This window comes from Cetorhinus maximus, chromosome 15 (genome assembly GCF_964194155.1).
Source record: "Cetorhinus maximus chromosome 15, sCetMax3.hap1.1, whole genome shotgun sequence".
NCBI lineage: Eukaryota > Metazoa > Chordata > Chondrichthyes > Lamniformes > Cetorhinidae > Cetorhinus > Cetorhinus maximus.
In genome coordinates, this window is record NC_135893.1 from 4213393 (window position 1) to 4234786 (window position 21394).

General features: G+C 39.6%; 2 protein-coding genes across 5 annotated transcripts in view; both read right to left on the reverse strand.

Moving 5' to 3' along the window:
- The window catches only part of mib2 (MIB E3 ubiquitin protein ligase 2), a 254519-nt gene extending 253588 nt beyond the window's left edge, over positions 1 to 931 (reverse strand). Inside the window, exon 1 of the mRNA XM_078557745.1 lies at positions 819 to 931. The gene's annotated coding sequence lies outside the window, so the exon portion shown is untranslated. The remainder of the gene's footprint in view (positions 1 to 818) is intronic.
- Positions 932 to 6528: 5597 nt separating this feature from the next.
- LOC144690346 (cyclin-L1-like) lies at positions 6529 to 21394 on the reverse strand. 4 transcript variants are annotated; one of them, XM_078557748.1, is made up of 11 exons: positions 21137 to 21394; positions 19519 to 19593; positions 17744 to 17853; positions 16164 to 16284; positions 13920 to 13984; positions 11337 to 11436; positions 10634 to 10738; positions 10381 to 10522; positions 9927 to 10047; positions 9489 to 9581; positions 6529 to 7917 (listed from the first exon to the last, which is right to left on the reverse strand). In XM_078557748.1, exons 1-11 carry the CDS (start codon positions 21335 to 21337, stop codon positions 7551 to 7553), a joined length of 1500 nt encoding a protein of 499 aa, XP_078413874.1. In that variant the 5' UTR covers positions 21338 to 21394; the 3' UTR covers positions 6529 to 7550. The 4 variants fall into 4 exon arrangements, with proteins under 4 accessions (XP_078413874.1, XP_078413876.1, XP_078413877.1 ...); XM_078557750.1 differs by lacking the exons at positions 13920 to 13984; positions 16164 to 16284; positions 17744 to 17853; positions 19519 to 19593; positions 21137 to 21394 and adding an exon at positions 13265 to 13278; XM_078557751.1 differs by lacking the exons at positions 13920 to 13984; positions 16164 to 16284; positions 17744 to 17853; positions 19519 to 19593; positions 21137 to 21394 and adding an exon at positions 13140 to 13258.

Below are 21394 nucleotides of genomic sequence, written 5' to 3' on the forward strand. Positions count from 1 at the left end.
CCTGCCCCACCCCCTCCCCCACCCCCTCACCCCCCTGCCCCACCCCCTCCCCCACCCCCTCACCCCCCTGCCCCACCCCCTCCCCCACCCCCTCACCCCCCTGCCCCACCCCCTCCCCCACCCCCTCACCCCCCTGCCCCACCCCCTCACCCCCCTGCCCCCCTGCCCCACCCCCTCCCCCACCCCCTCACCCCCCTGCCCCACCCCCTCCCCCACCCCCTCACCCCCCTGCCCCACCCCCTCCCCCACCCCCTCACCCCCCTGCCCCACCCCCTCCCCCACCCCCTCACCCCCTGCCCCTCCCCCACCCCCTCCCCCACCCCCACCCCCTCCCCCTCACCCCCTGCCCCTCCCCCACCCCCTCCCCCACCCCCTCACCCCCTGCCCCTCCCCCACCCCCTCCCCCACCCCCTCACCCCCTGCCCCTCCCCCACCCCCTCCCCCACCCCCTCACCCCCTGCCCCTCCCCCACCCCCTCCCCCACCCCCTCACCCCCTGCCCCTCCCCCACCCCCTCCCCCACCCCCTCACCCCCCTGCCCCACCCCCTCCCCCACCCCCTCCCCCACCCCCTCCCCCCCCTCACCACTACCCCAGCCCCTTTCACCTCCCCTCCCCTGCCCGACCCTCTCCTCGCCCCCTCTCAGAGGGGGGGGGCTGGTGTGGGGGTGTTGAGGCGGGGGGGCCTCTCCCGCCGGGCCGCCTCCATCCCCTTCACCCTGACGCCGGCGAATGTCCGCTCACTGCCGCCTCTAACCGCGCCTTTTACAAACGGGGGATAAAATCTCCTTCCCAATGAGGGAGAGTCCCAGTGACTGACCTGCCATCAGCCTGACTCTCTCCCGCCTCCTGTGCGGCCGCGCTCGGCTCCGGGGGTGAAGCTGTGATCGGCGGCAGCGCCTCCGTGACCCACATAGGGCGCTTTCAGGAGCGACCAACAGCGCAATAGGACCCCTGTGCGCCGCCTGGCTTTTGTCTTCTTCTCGCCTTACCTCAATTCTCTTAATAAAACTGAAGCTTCCTTACTTAATGTGTTACTTAAGTTTGTTCTTTGCCTCTTTCTGCAATCGCATCAGATCTTTTCTTGTTCATAAATAGTACATTTGTTAACCTTTTTGAATGCATATTTTATTGACCGTCCAACAGGGAAAATGCAATTTCCTAAAGCATTTTGAAAGGAAATCAACACTTCTCTCGTTAGTAAGTATAATGTATACAGCATGTTAATGCTAAATAAACCTGAATATGTGATTAATTTAATCCAAATTAAAAGTAAACAAAATAAATTAATTTTGCAGGTTTCAAGATGTCAATATTTGTGAAACTACTGTTTTAACATTGAATTTCACATTCTGTTTTATTTAAAATCTATTTAGAACTTTTCATTTGTATTTCCCAGAAGTGACTAACAATCGTGGTTTGGAGAGAAGAGTTGCTGCACTGACAAATCAATGTGTTTACCTTATGATACCTTGCTATGGATTGATTTTGCTGATTAGTTTCCGATGATAAGGCTCTATTGCATCCCCAGCCCAGTATGAGTTCCAGAACAAGGGGATATAACCTTGGAATTAGATCTAGGCTATTCAGAAGTGAAATAAGGAAGCTTTATTTTCACACAAGGTGGGGATCTGGAACTTGTTACCCCAAAAATATATGGCTGCTGGGTCAACAGAAAATTTCAAAACTGAGATGAAGAGATTTTTATTTAGTAAGGGTATCAAAGAATATGGAGCAAAGGCAGGTAAATAGCATTGAGGTACACACAGCCATAAGGGTTTGTATTTTATTCATTTGTGGGTTGTGTGCATCACTGCTGACAAGGCCAGCATTTATTGGCCATCCCAATTGGTTTTGAGAAGTTGGTGGCAAACTGCCTTCATGAACTGCTACAGTCCATATGGTGTAGATACAACAGAGTGAGAGTTGTAGGATTTTGACCCAGTAGCAATGAAGGAATATTTATATACTTCCAAGTCAGGATGGTCTGAGTGTTTATGGGCCTAGTTCTGTCCATTTTTTTCTCAATGTATTCTTTAATCAACATTTTTAAATTTCTCACAGTTTTTTCTGAAAACTTTTCTCTCACCTCCTCTGTTGAAGTCCTGTGTCTTTGCTGTGACACAGTTCCACAAGCACTAGTTACCCTTTAGTATCTCACTGAAGTAACAATTATTGTGTAAGCCTTGGTGTGTTTGTAGCCTATGTAACTGTGGGAGATATCATAGCTGAGTTTGATTCAATTATCACTCATCCTCTACATTCACACATTTTCAGCAGAGACAACCAAATAATCAGGATTGGAAACTATAATGTTTCCTTCCCTTTTGTAGGGCACTGAAGCCATTTGCATTGCCTCTACCAACATCCCTGAGATCAGAATAAAAACAGAAAATGCTGGAAAAACTGAGCAGGTCTGGCAGCATCTATGGAGAGAGAAAGAGAGTTAACATTTTGAGTCAAATATGACTCTTCTTTGGAATTGGAGAGAGGTAAAAATTGATGGGTTTTATGCTGTTGAAAAATTGGGGAGGGATAGGTGGAGAAATATAGGTCTGGGATAGGTTAGAAGGCAGAGGAGATTAAATGACAAAGATGTCATGGAACACAAGACAAAGTGATTAGTAATGATAGTATTAAAGACTAAAGATTTGATCCAGAGTAGGTATTAATAGCAGAATAAAGATCAGCACTGTCTGAAAGCAAAATAGCAGAAAGTGTTAATAGCAGAAAAAGATCCAGGACTGTCTGAAAACAAAAACAGAAGAAGATACAGACTGGCATTTGGGAAAAAAATTCAAAATGGAAGACAGATTTCATGAGTTGAAGTTGTTAAACTCAAATGTTGAGTCCAGAAGGCTGTAAAGCGCCTAATCAGAAGATGAGTGTTATGCCTTCAGCTTGCACTGGAACATTGTAACAGGCCGAGGACAGAAATGTGAGCCTGAGAGCAAGATGGTGACTTGAAATGGCAAGCAAATGGAATGTCGGGGTTATGCTTGCAGACTAAGTGGAGATGTTCCACAAAGCAGCTACCCTGTCTGAGTTTGGTTTCCCCAATGCAGAGGGTACCGCATTATGAGCAGCAAATACAGTAGATTAAATTGAAAGAAGTACACGTAAATCATTGCTTCACTTGGAGGTTTAATGTGCAATTTCTCTGGCCTTTCATTGGATAAACTTACAGAGCTATCATGGAAGTATCAATATTATGATTTACGGAAATAATACTGGATTTCATTGGAGTCAACACCTTAAAAATGGGAAATGGCAGTTTTGAAGGGATTGGTTCAGGTCTACATAGCATCATGCTTTGAAAGTCAGGTAATGATTACACTATTATCCCAGCCATGTTGTCCATGGAATTGACACTCGGCTAATTGTGATTTTAATGGCATTATTTCTTCCAGCATCTCTGGATTGCATTGAATTGAACTGGTGTGGGGGAAAAAAACCTGTCACAGTTCCACAGATCAGCATAACATGTATTGAAAGACAATGTGGTACCTCATGGAGTTTTCTGTAAGGTCAGGTTGACATGGGAACTTTCAATGCATTTTGAAATGGAATATTAAGAACAACCTCAATTTTTTAATATTAAATGTTTACAAGTAGATGATTAAATGGCCATTTCTCCCGAAGATGAAATCTTCTCAGATCATACTTGTTCATACATATATTGGTGGCCGAACTCAAATGAAAAAGTATTGAAGCATGAGAAAAGATTAGAGAAGCTTGAACTTTACAATCCCAAAAGATGATGTTTACTGGATGTAATAATATTTTTGTGTATATCTAGTTGATTATTATTCTTTCTTTTTGGTTAAATTTTGGGAAACCACATTCTACAAAAATAACTAATTAGGTTCCAACAGAATAAAACATTATCTCAGATACAGCCACAATCACATACCACCACCTGACTAAGTGTCTGCTGATCTCTTAGTACTACCACCGGTAGCAGAACAAAAAAAATTCTACCATGTCCTTGGACTCAGCAAATCTCATCGAGAGCAGGAAAAGAGCACTAGTCAAAATGGTATAATTTAAATTCCACTGAGGGATCCTGTCCCCAGACTCTGAGAATAAAGGCAGGATATTGATTAGCAAACTATTAAATGGTATAGATAAGATAATCACAGATTACTACTTTAAGGTATACCAGAAAAATGGGACCTGGGATATAAATGAAAAATAAATTAGTTTAATCAGGAAACACCTCTTTATTCAAAGCAAAATAAATATTTGGAATGATTTACTAAGTGATGTAACTGAAGCAACAATTTAGAGATTCATTAATGCAATCAGTTGGAGAGTTAATGTACTAGAGTTTGGCTAGATGAACTGACTTTTTATTGTTCCTGACTTTTCTCTCTCTGGGTTTCAACACTACCAAACCAATTAATATTTATGCCCTAGAAGTCCCCAATTTTGACTGAAAGCTACAAATATGGATCACGTAAAACAGGATGATTTTTACATTTTGCAGTTATTGAAGGAAATTCAGTGAAAGATAAATGTGAAAATATTTATTTACACAAGATTTTAGAGAGCCAGTCCAGTCTTTTAAATTGTAAAAGTGTAGTTACTGTGATAAGTAGTTCAGCTACAACCCCACTATATTCCAGCACATTAATATCCAGCATTTCTATACAGTAGCCCAAAATGTTAGTATCAGTAAATTTTCCACATGTGCAAGAAGTCCATTATAGAAATTGTAAAACAGTGTATTTATTGCATTTAATGCATATTCTTCAAAATTAAAAATCTCTTCAAAGAACAGTTCACCTTTGGACAATCGATTTGTGAAATGAATTTGCTGGTTTCTTGATAGAAAAACAAAACCATTAGCAAATCCTGCCACCAAGTGGCCCTGCTTTGGTACAGCCTCACTTTTCATTTAAAATAAAATCACTTTACAGATCTTCATAAGCCTCAAACAATAGTTGCATTTATATAGCATGTCATGTCAGATAAGCATCTCTAAATTCTTCAAAGCAGAGAAGAATATACATACCAAAGAGGATGGGAAAATTTGTAAAAAAAATAATTTGGAGACAGCTGAAAAAAGCGTTCAGAAAGGTTTTGAAAGTTGGGAAGGAAACGACAAGGCTCAGTGAGTTTGTCCAGTATGTAGCTGAGCTACTTCAAAGTTCCCCACATTTGATCCTGTTTATTCTGAATTGGCTAATGTTCACTTGGATGGCATTGGAACAGTATACAAATATATCAAAATAAAACCTAGAAAGGCAACTGGTCTTCTCACCACCCCCACCATGCTTTGCAAAACTTTCAGATATTTATCTGGTATGATGTAAACCAACAAAAATGCAAGTATTTGTTAAGCCCTTGGGAAATCTTAAGAGAAAGAATCTCAACCTGTAAAGTATCCTTGTGCTAAAAGAAAAGTGGGGCTGTACCAAAGCAAAGCCACTCAGTGGCAAAAGCGATTGACTTCAAGACGACAGGCTGGGGAATGGATAAACACATGACAGATGAAATTTAATGCAGGTAAGTGTGGTAAAAATTTGACAATAATGAGCATGTTGCAGGTAAAATTTAGGTATAGCTGAGGTGCCAATGGTTCCTTTGTCCGTTTTCATGACCAATGGCGATGCCGAGTTACCTGTGGTAGCTGATATGATGTGAATCCCTTGAAGTTAAGGTAGAATTAATTCTGGCTATGATTGGAACTCAAGGCAGATCAGGCCGCTTCCTTTATGGCAATGTTAAGCTGGTGACTATCTTGTATTTTTAACCATTTGTTGAGTTCTGGGATTATTCAATGGACTGGAGGGACTGTAGAAGGTAGGTGGTGTTAGCAGTGAGTAGTGTTATTGGTTACTGCGGTGTCCTAGATATTTTTTTTCTGGTATCAGGGAGTTTCCTTAATTTGTTTTTTTTCCAAAATCGGCTTAGGTTTTTTCCTTTTATTGTTTGTTCCCTTTTGCAGGACTGCAACGCAACAAAACCATAGCTGATTTGTGATCTAGCTGCACATACAAATTAACTGGAACATACTTCAGGTCAATAATGAAATTAGGAGCACCTAGTTCATCCAGAAGCTCTGAAGAAGTTATATTTGAATCTAAATGTTAACTGTCTCTTTCCCATAGATGCTGCCAGACCTACTGAGTATTTCCAGCACTTTTTTTATATCAGTTGGTGTAACTGGCAAGGCGCATCCCTCATTAAATGAGACGGTTTTGAGAATGTTTTCAGACAGGAACAGCAGTGAAATGTTTTCTGGAGAACATCAGTTGAAGTAGAAGAAACAACTAAAATGGAGGCCTTAAATTACAGGGAACAAAATAGAATATTCTAAATAGTTTCTTCCGTGCAACAGTCAGATTCTTTCTACCTTGTGCAGCCTTGATGTGGAGGCGGTGATTTCCCATTGTCTATCATTGTACAGCACTTAAGTTTTCAGCCTGAATTAATGATATCAATAACTAGTCATGGTAATGACCATTACACCTGGAAGCCTAATAGCAACTGGCACAACTTCAAAAACCAAGTGCACTGGCAACTTCTTAGTAAAAAAGTTTATTTACAGTATATGCATATTCAAATTCCATTTGTAGTTCATAAAACTTACATATTCAAGGCACATGTATGTTTGCTGCACTACATTAAAAGGCTTATGTACAATATCTCCTGGTTTTAAGCAATTCTTTTTACTTAATAGAACAGAACATGTACACTTGAACAGACGGACAATTATCAACTGAAAATAAGCTTTCTTCCCCCTCAAAAAAAAAAACCTGAAAAATCTCTTTACAAATTACATGTAACCACATTATCTTAGGTACATTATTACTTCCCAAAGAAAAATGTTTAAAGTACTTTACATAACTACAAAGAGCATGGCTTCTTTCTGAGAAATACATTAGTGTGTGCAGCAGCAAAAAAAAAAGAGAAGCCATGTATCTTTTCCTCAAAACCATATCACTGTCAATCCTAGTATAATGGTTAGGACTGAGTATAATAACAGGTGGAAGTACTAAAATCACACATTCAAAAGGGATTTTCTTTTTTAATTAAACTATATGAAATTGGCACCTGACTGCACACCGTTTCAAATGTGCTGCGACAACATCAGACACAAAATGTCATTAACAAGACAGATGAAACGAACTGTTTCAAAGAGGGCATTTCTCTCTCCCTCCATTCCTCCAGGTGCATTGCACATGTACGTCTGTTTACTGCCCTACATACAGTTAACAGGAAAGGAAATCTTAAATGTCATGTCAACACAAGAAAAAATAACTTATAAACCCTGAAACAATACAAAGCTGCGTAAACACAACCAAAGTTTACCAGAAAATATTTAATATGAAATCTATCAGCAGTTGGTAAGATGCTATCAAAAACTGATTAAGATGTCAGCAGGAGCCACTACATCTGCCTTCAGAAACTACAAAACAAGCAGTGCAATTTACACGAACTAACCCTCAATCCTCCAATTGGATCTCTTTAACAAAGATGTTTAGAGATCATATATAAATCCTGAAATAATACAAGTGTAAACAACAGAAATAGGTTGTATCCATCACCGCCGGTGTCTGCTATGGCCAGAATGGCTGTTGTGATGTTTTGTAGATCTTTCATAAGATCGTGATCGATCGTGTCTTCGCTCTCTGTGATGGCTCCTACTTTCTTTGTGCTTTCGAGGAAAATCTAAACGCTCTCTGGATCTGCTTCTAGATCTGGACAAACTTTTACTGTAGCTCCTGCTGTGTGATCTTCTGCGTTTATGGGAATTGTATTTGTATTCTCGGATATCATCGTATTCCTTGACTTTTGGCCTGCCAATGTAAGGAGAGCTTCGTTTGTGCCGTTGTGGAGGGGAATCACTGCGACTTCTTGAGTGGCTGCGGGATCGAGAGCTGTTGGACGCAGAACGACTTCTTGTTCTTCTGTTCACAGGGAAGAACAAAAAGAAACAGTGCCAAAACACAAATTAGTACTCAAATAGTATCAAGTACATGGAATTATAGAATGGTTACAGTGCAGGAGGCCCTTCAGCTGTTCATGACAGCTCTCTGCAAGAGCAACTCAGCTAGTCCCACACCCCTAGCCCTTTTCCCTGTAGCCCTGCAAATTCTCACTTCAGGCTTATTCAATTCTCTTTTGAGAGCCTCAATTGTATCTGCCTCCCCGCTAGTCTAGGGAATTGCATTCCAGGGCCTGATTACTCACTGCAGAAAAATTGGAAATTAAAACAATCTCAATAGAAACAGTAAAACCAGAAAAATCCACAACTACTCTTAAGAAATATACACTTTTGAAATATTAGCCCTGTAAAGTTAGCTGTTAAGTGTTAATGGAAGACCATAGATGTTTGCCAACTTTCAATATTAATTGTCCTCATCATACATGGACTCCAATTCAGCTCTCATAATTATGAGGTTTTCTCTTTCTTGCCCCCCTAAAACACCCACCCACCTGCTTTTTTTTTAAAGTTTGCTAAGAAATGAATGGCTGAAGTCTTTCCAGGGCAGAGATTTCTTCCCTAATATTTTCTTAAAGAACAGAGGAGAGATATGATTTTCTCAGATTATACCCGAAATTGAAAAATTATTAATAGTTGGGGGAGGATTGCCACTTTTGCTTAATCTACAAATTTGCAAGATAACATAAAACCTTAACAGATTCATTATTAAAGCATATTTGTAGAAAAGCTACCATCAATCATTCTAATAAAAGAACATGTAGATTCTACAACAGTGCTGTTCAATTTTTAAACGTTAAATATAATCTAAATTAGTAAATTACATTGTTAAGTCTCGGACTGGTAGTTCCAATAGTTCAGGTTTCAGCAAGACAGAATTCAGTTAGCCCTTCAACCAGAATGCTACATGTAAATGTCCAGGTATGGACATGGGTCAAAGGGGAGAGAATCCCTGCTCATAATATTTAAACTAAATTCTGCTAGATTCACAAAGTGTCCAGAGGATCCAATATTATGTCCGGAGCACTTAGCAAACTAGTTTCGACACTAAATCACACGTATAGTACCATTCAAACCAAATAAGGGGAAATTTATCTACTCTTACTACTTTGCTTCATAGTCAGGTTGAGTCTGCCTTCTGATTCATGCAACCTAGTTAGGATTATTGCATATTGAAAATAACTAAATACTAATAAGCTGTAGTATTTAATACATGCTTAAAACAGCAAATCTTTTGGCCATCAGATCTAATATATTCTTATATGGCTTGGTAACATACTTTGTTTTATAATGCTCCTGTGAAGTGCCTTGTGGCGTTTTATTATGTTAAAGGTGCCATATAAGTTGTTGCTGTTCAAGCCCGAGACAGAGGCAGCAGTGCTACCAACTGAGCTACAGGTGACACCTGATGAAATCTCAAAAACAGCATCTTGTTGTGTATCAGCCAGTGTGACTATGTTTGTTATGTGCAGACTACAGTATGACAGAAGTCCAAGGTAGCATTTCCAAAGTCAGGCTTTGATATGCATTACTTACCGCCTCCTAGGGGAATGTGATCTAGAGCGAGACCTTGAGTAACTCCGACCTTTGCTTCTGCTTCGACTTCTGCTACTCTTCCCCTTTTGAACACTAGAAACAAAGTTATTTTTGGAATTTTAAAATAGATACCTATATTCATGACAAGTCAAGTCACGGCGAACCCGGCAGACAAGACAAGTCAAGCCAAACCCAAGACAATTTTTCTTTAGATAATAGTGCCGTCCAGTTGATGGCTTTTTCAGGAAGCCACAGGATCTCTTCTTAGAAGAAGCAATTTTCCTTTTACTTTATATTAGCATCTTACAGAAAACGCAACTTTCTAAAATCATTTAAAATTGGTCAATACAAAGTATTAACCATTTAACTTCACTCTTCTCAAACTACAAAATGGGATGCAGCATTAAAGAAAATATACATGGTATATTCCTCACTTACCCATTAAAAGGACTAGTAGATCGGGGCCATTTTTCTTCCTCATCCAGTTTCCTTCTAGCATTTTTCATTACTTGAATAGATAGTGGTGAAGGTTTTTCAAATTTTCCATCCTTGGGAGAATCTATAAAGCACAGATTATTTGGAGAAAATATTAGTGAATCACAATGTAACAAACACGTTCCAGGTATTCAATCAGATCATGGCCGACAGTCTCATACCTCCCCCCACCCCGGCCTTGGTTCTGTAACCCTTAACACCCTTTACTGATTTAATTAACATTTAAGACTTTCAGAGGTCTTTTGATTAGTTATTTAAAAATATACAAATAACTGGAAGTATATTACATGGCAAGTTATCACATTAAGTTTGAATTAACTGGCTGAATAGTAGAGGGTCAGGTGACTAGTAACAAAACAAATTACAAATTTAATTTTACTAAAATTAAATTTTGCACCTGGTTTTGAGGATGGCGAGAAGCTAGGTGGAGCATCTAATGCAGGTGTACCATCTGGCAAAAGACCTTTGGCTTTAGCTTTCGCTTCTTGAAGAGCCACCTTCCGCTTTTCAACTTCACTGTCAAGGTGCTCCAAATTTGCCTGCAAGAATTGTTAACATTCTAAATTAAGAACAAGTCTCATTGTTTCTTTTCTGTTAATGAAAATGAATACAAAGAAAATATAACCAATTTGTATCTCAAATTTCCAAACCTTTTTTCGGGTGTAGAGCTTTAAGATTTTCACACAGATTTCCTTCATATCTTCTTCACTTGTTCCAAATAGTAGAAACCAATGGGGACGATTTGGAAGTGGAATCTGCAAAGAATTAAGCCAAATTACATGGCCATTGAATTAAGGCGGCTGAATCCTAATAAATTAATGCAACTGAAAATACTTGCATATACCTCATCTTTACAGTTATAGGCTCTGCACAACCAAGATCTGCTGTCTATTTTTCAAAATGTCTGTTTCCTCCTTGATCAAAACCACGAAAAAAGTGACTAAAAACTCCATGCATGCAGACATCATCTAGAAACTTCAGCTTATTTTAAAAGGCTACGCCCAGGTACTTTTAGTAATCCCAAATGCATATAGACCAAAAGGTTACAGATTTCCTCTATGCTCCATTCGCTGGTCTTAAGCAAAGGCAATCATTTTTTGATGCCGCGTGGAGGGAGGGAGTTTTTTTTTTTAAAAAGTCAGATTTTCCAACCCCGGTTGTCTCCCAGTGATTTCTCACTTGATAAAAATGGTCATGATTTCCATCGGCAGTTGGAAGCACCTGACTCACATAATAAGTTACTTGGCCATGATACTGGACAACTAGCTAGAGACTTTAGAACCACATCCCAGCAAAAGAGAGCATTTCATAGAAATGTGTACACTTGCAGGGAGGAAGCAGATGTTCACCAACCTCAAGTGCCCTAGCAGCCAAGTAGATGCAGGCACAGGCAATAGTCTCTGGATGGTACCGGACAAACACATCTGTCCGCAGGCTGTCATTCATATAATTCCTGAAACAGACAACAAAAATGTTGCGGCAACCCACCCAATATGCTGCTAATTTCTGTGTGCAACTGCTTTAGATGGAAAAGTTAAAAAGCCACACAGGGTTCAAAATGCTCAATTTTCTGTTATTTTTGTAACACAACCAAAAGTAGAAGAATAAAAACGACTAAAAATGAAATTAAAGAATCTGGAGATGACCAAAACTTTTAGCCAAAGATGCAGATTGGATTGTCCGTAAGAAATTCATTCAGATCAAGCACCTTTACGATTTATTACTTGACTAGGAATTACAGCCTAAAATCAAAAGGCACAATCCACAGGTGGATAACACCATCAGATAAATAAAATTCCTTTAGATGCCAATTCTAGCTACTCACTTACATTTGTACATTTTGATCAAATGCTTTACCAAATGCAGATTCTACTCATCACTTTCTTAATTTCTATTTTTGTACTCCCCTTCTTTCAAGTATTCAGGCCAATATAAATTGCAGGTTTCTTCCAAAGTTATCAATGCCACTTTATACTGGAAAACTGGACACTTACAGAAATGACTTACGCCCCCCCCACCCCGCCAGAATAGCATCCCTCCCCTGAGGATTAGTATTCCAAGAGTGCATTCATTCATACAACTTCATAACTGAGACACTCAGAATCCACTTCAGCATGGTACAAGAATGATCACATTGACTTCAATGGTCTGTTCTTGGCAATGAGGTATACATGGATAGTTAGTCATGAAATGGTAATGTTTACCAAAAATTCTGGTGTAACCTTACAGCATCTTTTATTTATGAAAAATAATCTTTAATGGCAATTTATTCTTCCACAGCTATGTTGGATAAGCCATTTAAAAAAATGGCATGTATTACACAAATAAGCATTTTGATCCCTGTATGGTAAGGAACATAAAAAAGGAAAAAAAACACAGAGAACCCATTTTAACCTCCATGCTGATCTACTAACTGGCCTGCTCTCGTGATAAACCAATACAACTCAAGACATGCAATGTAAAATTAAGACATACTTAAAAACATCCATATTTAATGAAAGTCTTGAGATAATGATCCATGCTAGAATATCTGCACTTCTTGTCTCCTTGATCACAAACGCATGTAAATCACAAAAAAAGTTTTTCCATGCACCAGCAATACTCCAGTCACTGATATCTTCTCAAGCCTGTACAGACCAAAGATCAATAGTATGACTCGATCCTTTGAACACTTGAACTCAGTCTTTATCCAATCTCATGGGCCATGCAATCACATATTATGGTAGTACTCTTCTTGGTAACTGTCGCATTTGATGCAAATACTTAAAGCATTTTCAATTCTCCCCAGTCTTCTTTAGCGACAACAGCACAGAATAATTCTTCATGCTCATAGTCCCAGTATTCAAGATTCAGCCAAATCAGAAATTGAGAAGCTGCAAGATATCACAGGTGCTGCACAACAGTCAGAAGAGTTTCAACAGTCTCATTAACAGTCTTTGATTAGGTTTCCTTCCATTACAGCAATTAATAAAAATAGATCATTACAAAACTGTTTAAAAATATAATAGCTTTCAATGTTTTATTAAAATTACAATAGAAACATTACTTTAAAAATTTAACATTTTAAATTTATAAAACAGAAATCAATATTTCAATTTCTATATATATTAAAAACCGTTTAACACAAGAAGCAGTTGGCCAGTTACTATATACCACCTCTCACTAGACAGTCAGCCTTCTTGGAGGAGAACCTGCAATGGATTGGTTCAAAGTGGCAGCCAGTTAGGGCCATCCTGGCATCAAAGTGCTTGGAGGGCAGTTCAGAAGTCTTAGTCACTTACCATCAGGGTCTACCCTTTGATCGAAAGAGTAGAAAAAAAAGAGAAGTTAAAATGGGTTCTCAATTAAGCAAATGCTACACCAGCCATAAAAAGACTAGTGAGCAGAAATATGAAATGTTATCCTAGTAAGATTTTTATATAAATCAGGTAATACACGTTTGAAGAATAAGATTCAACAATCTAGCAAACCACATTTCCCCCCCGCCACCCCCCCCTTAAAAGTGACCACAGCACCTTATCGCTCTGATAAATGGAATTAATGTGATTGAACAGAAGTTGTTACAGGTATGTTAACATGTTCTCACTTCTGCTAAGACAGATTCAGCAAGTTAACTTTGCACTTGTTGTTTCCCCACATGGTAACTTTCTGATCTTGACTTTGCGTCAAGGGAGATGAATAACAAATGAAAAGGACCTTTCCACAAAATAAAAGGAGTCACCATATACATTTCCAAAGTGTTTGGATCAGTCACTGAATGCTCTCCTGCATTCCCTTGCTGACAAGGCCAGCAGAGGCCTGGTTAAAGGTTTCCAGCCTGCCCACAAGCTAGGGAATGGTGCAGAGAAGGACTGGGGAGGAGCGAAACATATGGATACATATTTCTGCCACTGTCTTTGCTGGTCATCTAAGAAAAACAAAGAAAAATCAACTTACCATGCAGTCTGGACCAGAGGCCGGTTACGTTCACATTCTAACACCTGAAGGTACATAACGATAATCTGGAAGATACAGGTTATAGAGTTACAACTGAACCTCATTCAGTCATTAGTGGAGTGGTTGTAAACAGAACCTAAATAACACACCATTAACACGGTCCCTATTTCTCATTTCAAACAACTCTTTTTTCACCTGAACAACTACAGTATGCATGGTTGCATTGGAATAATTCTTGAATTCCACATTTACCCCTCAAGGTACACCTTTGCAAAGACTCAGTGGAATCAAATTGTTACTTCTCCATTTTAAAAACTCATTCCAAAAAAATTTTTTAAATCTCTTGTTGTGATTATAAATATATAGTAGCACACACAGCAAAGCATTTCTGCAAGAGTATTATAGCCTGTAGCTCTGGCAGCAGAGCACAGAACCAGTTACAAGTTCCAGTTATAGCCGTGAATGATGTTTTTAGTCCATTTACTCATTAATTGAAAGAGAGGAAAAATGCACACGATCAAAGTGGTCCAGTAGCATTGGGCTTATTTAATCAATGACTAAATTACTATTGGAGTTTGATGGCGCAGGCCGAAGGCAGCAAAATGTTTATACTACAAGTTCCTCCATCCCCAAATGTATTTTCTAATTTCAGTAGTTTCCCTCAGAACTATGGGATTGCAAAACATTTTTCCTAATATTATAAAAGGTGAATAAAATGTGTGAACCAACTATTCTGTTTGACACGAGTTGCATTCTAAGTTACACATACACTCCCACACACACACACACATTCAATCTGCACCCACTCTGTTCCCTCAAAGCATTTCCAGATCTTTGCTAGCATCAATCTATATTGAACCACCAGATACATTATCTGCCAAAGGCGGATGAGAGCAAAGATTTGCTGCTTGCCGTCTCTTCACTGCCCCCATACCCTTCCAAGGTCCACCATATACTGAAGAACTCACTTTTAAACATGTTGCCAATGTATGCAAAAATACATCAGTAAATGTAAAGCAGTTTACAAAATAACACTTTCTATGTGCAGTGAGAAGATTTGTACTCAAGCTCTCTGATACAGCTGGCATGTCATTCCAATGTTTCTAATTAGCTTTGATTTCAGATGTTAAATTCCACTAGTCCAACATTCAGGACAAGTCTCAGTCTAAGGTTCAATGGGAATGTATAAAATCTCGACCACATAATATTCACCGGCTCCGATAACCAAAACATGGCTCTTCAGCCTCTATTGGAGAAGATGGAGTGCTGCAACTGCATCATGTGACATTAAATTATTTCTGAACTGCAACAACTCAACACCAGAAAGCACTAGAGCCATTCGCCAACATCAAATGAATTGCCTAATTCATCGGGTTTCCACTTTAAGAGTTATATAAAAATTGTATGATTGGTGCTTTACAGGCCTTCCCTTTAAATCTGTGACTGTATGGGTTAAGTCAAATAATTCAACAAAACTCCAGAAAAACAGCACTATAGCTGCATTACTCTTCAAACAGGCATCAAGTACTCCTATTCTGATGGAAGGTCATAGACCTGCAATGACAACCATACCTTTCTTTCACCACAGATGCAGCCTAACCTGCTGAGCTTTTCCAGCATTTTCGGATTTCATTTCAGATTTCCAGCATCTTCAGTGCTTTGCTTTTTAATCAAGTACTCCGTATCCGCCCAATAAAACCCAGTATCCAGATAGGTTAAGAACAGGCAAAATACACAATAAAGCAAGTTTTACCAGCAGAGGCTAGAACCCATAAATTCTGACTGACTAATGCTCACATGGTAGGACTGTCTCCAAAATTGTCAGGATTATTGTAACCTTTAAACTTAGCTCAAGTGTGCCACCATTGCAATCAAAACGCACTTAAATAAATACATGTTTGTCCCTTGTATGTAGCAAAAGTTAGTATTTCTGATAGTGCTACTTCTAGCACTTCGCTGTAAAAAAAAAGTGCAGTAAAAGAATTGGGCTTGATTAATCACTTGTATAAAAATCTAAGCTGGGTCATCACATGGCAGAAAATTAAAAGCTCAATTAAGATAACCAAAAGTTGTAAATTAATCCCAGTCTGTGTCTTTGATGGTCTTGGCTCACTGTTGACAAAAGGGAAGAGGCCACACTGTTTTAGGCCAAACTCTGCTATCCAAACTAGTGCTCAGTGAACAGAACAAACGATTCAGAAAATAAGGGTGTTATATATCAAAAAGCAGGTTAAATTCACAAACCTTGTGAGGGTGCTTGACATGAACACAGAATCCCAGCTCCTTTAGCACTCGCCTTTCTGCTTTTATGACTTGATTCTTTAGGTTGACATAACTCTGGTCCAAAGGAAGTGGCACAGGAGATCTTTAACATAACAGAAAACCATATCAGTTCAAAATACTGATCTTTATGCTAGTACTGGTATATCAATGGTCAATGTGATCATATTAATCAGAGCTTTAAATTTTAGGACAACAATTTCAACAATATCTCAATTCTCAAATCTTGCTTTCAAACTCCCCCATGGCATTTCACTTTTATTGGGTTTCTCCCATTTAACCGCCTCTCTGAAAGCTTTTTAAGTGACTTAATACAGTTGCTATTAATCACCAGCACAGTAATTATACTCAGTTGAAAATAATCAAGTGTTGTGGCACTCTGAAGCAGCCATTATACATTTGATAGAAATCAGCTGATTGAGCTAAAGAACCCGAAAAAACAGGTTTATGCCAGTTTCCCAGTTTTCAGAAATTGCTTCAGGGGCCAGAGTGCTTTCATGGTAACCACCCATTTCAAGGAAATGGGTTAAAAATAGGTTCCATGTACTACTTGGAAAATAATGTTCATACTCTAAATAAGCTATTTCATGACAGGGGAGCAAATTTCTGTGCTGTGACGATCTATACTAGCTACTCTTTGCTACATAGATTGAAAGAGGCTGAACAATAAAACTCCCATGGTAAATGATCTTTCAACTGGAGTATATAAATCCAAGTTATTTAACTGCCAATACTGTATCTATAAACAAAACCTTCCTTGGCATGGTTAAAACAATAATTTTCAGGACAGTTGTTAAATTAAATTAAGATAATGCAGCCAGGTGAGTGCTCTATTTAGGATCCTAATCAGATGTTTGCTTCGAGCTTGCAATTTTCTCAAACTTTAACCAAAATTAAATTATTTTTCAGTTAGAAGGCAGCTGAAAAAAGCAACCCTTTCAGTAACTGATATAAAAACAAAAAAACTGCGGATGCTGGAAATCCAAAACAGAAACAGAATTACCTGGAAAAACTCAACAGGTCTGGCAGCATCGGTGGAGAAGAGCACAGTTGACGTTTCAAGTCCTCATGACCCTTCAACAGAACTAAGTAAAAATAGGAAAGGGGTGAAATATAAGCTGGTTGGTGGGGGGGGGGGAAAGAGAGAGAGAGAGGAGAGGGAAGAGAGAAGTGGGATGTTGTTGGGACAAGCAAGCAGTGATAGGAGGTGGTAACCAAAAGATGTCACAGACAAAGGACCAAAGAGGTGTTGAAGGTGGTGATATTATCTAAAAGGATGTGCTAATTAAGAGTGGATTGCAGGAAATACTCTTAATTAGCACATTCTTTTAGATAATATCACCACCTTCAACACCTCTTTGTTCTTTTGTCTGTGACATCCTTTGGTTACGTCAAACGTCAACTTTGCTCTTCTCTGCCGATGCTGCCAGACCTGCTGAGTTTTTCCAGGTATTTCTGTTTCTGTTTTTCCTTTCAGTAACTGGATTGATCACCATTTTAGCTAAGTTTTATGGTCACTAACCATATAAACATTCCCAACTTACTTCTTCTCCCTGAGTTTTCGCAGATGATGAAATACATTGATGACATCCCGAATACGCCTAGGATCTTCTTCAATTTTAGATGCCAAATGAACGCAAGCCATTGATAATATCTGTTTTGGCGAGGAAAAAAATTGGAATTTTAATTTTTTTAATGGTTTATTTACTTGCCTTCCAGCTGTATGTCTAACTCCAAGAGGGACTTACTAATCATTTTTTTGTTTCATACTGATTTGTCTGCTTTTTAAAAAGTGTATTCTCCACCTGATATTTCTGGTCAATGCTTACTATGTTGACTTGATGGCCAAATCCTTTTTGGAGAATGTTGGTTATGCTGCTGTCATCATTGATCAGATAGACCTCCAACAGTAACTAATGGCTTAAGGCCACAAGTTTTCAAATTCAGAACTGTGTACACAGTCACAATTGTTACACTCTCAAATGTCGCAGCCAATTTATGTGCAGCAGGATTTCACTGGCAACAAATGAATGAATCAAGAAATAGGAAGAGGCCATAGTGCCTACTCAGCCATTCAAGATCACACTTGAGCTGCTAAATCAATTCCACTTTGCTATCCAATTTCCACCCCCGTGATCCCCTTATTGCCCGAAAATCTATCAATCTTAGCTTTGAATAAACTGAACTGTGCACCCAGAGCCCTACGTAGGTAATTTCAAAGATTCACAACCTTTTGAGTGAAGAAGCTTTTAAGCTCAAACCCGAATAGCTCACCCCTTGCCCTGAGACCATGACTCTCCAGCCAGGGAAAAGAGCTCCTCAGCATCTACCCTGGCAAGACCTCCAAGAATTTTATAAATTTCAATGAGATCATCTGTCATTCTTCCAGAGAGTATAGACCCATTCTACTCTCCCTTCAAAGGAGAAAGGCCCTCACACCAATCTACTGAAACTTTGCTGCACCCACTAAGCGTTATACTTCAGTTATCCTGTCTGCCAACCAATTTTCAATCCATGCCAACACATTACCCCCAATCCCATATGCTATAATTTTGCACACTAACCTCTTATGTGGGACTTCATTCAAAAGTTTTCTGAAAATCCATATATATCAAATCAACTGGTTCTCCCTTATCTATTCTGCTAATTATGTTCTCACAAAGCACGAGACAGAGAGGCACCAACACAGAACAGCGAGCGCATATCATCTGACTTATGAGCAATGGCACAACGATGCACATAAAAAATACACATCTTGCATATAGTTCAAGCTATGTGTCATTACTTCCCAGAACATCCATCATCATACTCCTATGACTCATTGTATATATAACAGAGAGAGGAAAAACTTGCTTAAAAACAGACTTCCATATACAACCACTGGAATGGTTGGAATCAAGCAAGACTTTGCACATTTTAATAAAAATCTGTATCTCAATCCCATAGGTGGCTTGACAGCATTATTGGCATCTAGTCAATGAAGTAGATTTAACATTTGCTAAGTTGGTTTACAGGAGTCACACTACAGTGAGATGAAGATTTGCACTGATCGAGGTCTGACAATCTAACCATGGTACAGTTGGGATATCCTCAGTGGAAGCTAAGAAACTTATTCACCAGGAAAAGGTAAGCTTTCACCAAGTTTGTCTTGCACACCTAATTGGTTCCTCAAGAACAACTTTGACTGGCAGAAGCAATGTGCATCCTTTGCACCCCCGCCTCCACCAACTACGTTTAAAAAAATCTTACATAAATAATACACTGGGCATTCTGAATATTCTTCTGGAATCTAATTTCAGTTCAAACTTGTTACACTTACCTCCATAGGATGCTTCACAAAAGATTTTGAATAAAAGAAGCGCTGAAATAAAACTTGTCCAGTTGCCATTGCCACCTAAATCCATGAAGAGAACACAATTAGCCTAGCAAATTCAGATGCCTTTACTTTAACTCAATTTTAATATAGTTTGAGAACCGAAAGCATATCACAAGTCAATTTGCATCATTACTTTTCTGGTTAATTTGGATTTAATTCCATAAATTTACAAGTTAATAAATGGCCAATTTAAACTTTTCCTTTCCAATTTTCAAAGCACATTTCTTAATCTATCTTTCATTGTTCGTTGGAACGTTTAAATCTTACAGTATTTTAGCATTCTGGTTATGCTACTGAACTAGCAAAAGCAGAGGCTCAAGTGAGTTGCAAGGTTGAATTTGATATATCTTATCACTGCAAAAGGTGACTGAAAGCTGCTAGACTGTTCTTAGCCCCCAGAGAAAATAAACAGTTGTCCCTACCTGGTCTGGTCTACATAGGACTCGAGTCCCACATGAAATGGTTGACTTTGAATACCCTGTGAAGCAGCCTAACAAATCACTTAAGTAAAAAAGATTGCTCCAGTACTACAGCATTTTCTCAGGATAAGTAAAAATGGGCAATAAACATAACCATCTCGCTGATCACACTACAAGAGCAAAAAATCTTTATTCTGAGTATCAGCACTTAAAAGTATAACAATTTCCTATGATGCATTTAGATTATTAAATACCATATTTTGTACCTTCAAATTGTGTTATTTCATGGAATATTCCAAGTCATATAACTGAATAAACTCCAATTAATCTGCCAGTGGTGATCATGAGAAGCAATTTGAGATGAGGAAATTAATACCATCACACAATGGAGACTGTGGGAGGAAAGCATTGTGGTGACTCATGTACAAATGCTTCAGCGCTTAATATTGTGAAGAGGGAACCAAACAGTGGTGCGGTAAACGTCCATGTCTTTTAATTCCCAAATGGGAAGCATTTCGGGCGGCGGAGGGGGGGGTCGTTGTGGAAAAGAGCGTGACTGGGAGACAGATCTTTGTTACTTCGAAAACACAGAAATGAGAAAATGACCAGTCACAAACAAAAAAAAAGTAAAGCCACAAAATAAAACTACGTCTCAATTGGAATCCCAACCGGATGTAAATTTACACAATGAGACTAACACGTCAATCCAGTCTGTAAACTGGTTTCTGAGAGCCTGCAAGTGGCCTTGACCCAATTTTGTTTTTCACACTTACACTCACCAATACAAAGGCCCAAGACTACTTACAACCAACTTAAAGGGCGACAGCAAATGTTGTATTTGTTAAAATAACCGCTTTAACTGTAACTATTTTAATCTGGAGGTCAGGGGTGGAGGAACTCAGCAGCTTCAGTTATTCAGAAGGGCCGCCATGGTTCACATCGGCATTCAACGTCTCTTCCGCCCTTGGTTTGGAGGTCTCAGGCTCGCAATCCTCCCCCCCCGCCCCGCCAAAAAATAAAGAAAACAGGGCCCCAGACAAACCTTAGCCCGAACACACTGTAATTCTCGGTGCCACCCGCCTCCCTGAAACCCGAAAGCGGAGGAAGCGAGGCCTGTTTGGCCCCGGGCCGGCCGGGCCTACCTGAGGGAGTTTCAGCAAAATGCCGGCGGCCTGGATCAACTCGCATCCCACTATCCTCAAGTCGGTCTCCACCTCCGGGTCCAGCCCGTCCGATAAAGAAGCCGTCAGGGAGAGTTTCTCTTCTGAGATCAGGCAGTTTTCCAGGGTCAGGGCGATGCTCGAGTACAGTTTGTCACCGATTAGGATCCCGCTGGCTGCCATTTTGTCCCTCTCTCCGCTCCTCGCGCGCCGGCTCCCCGGTCGCCTCCGTCACCTCCG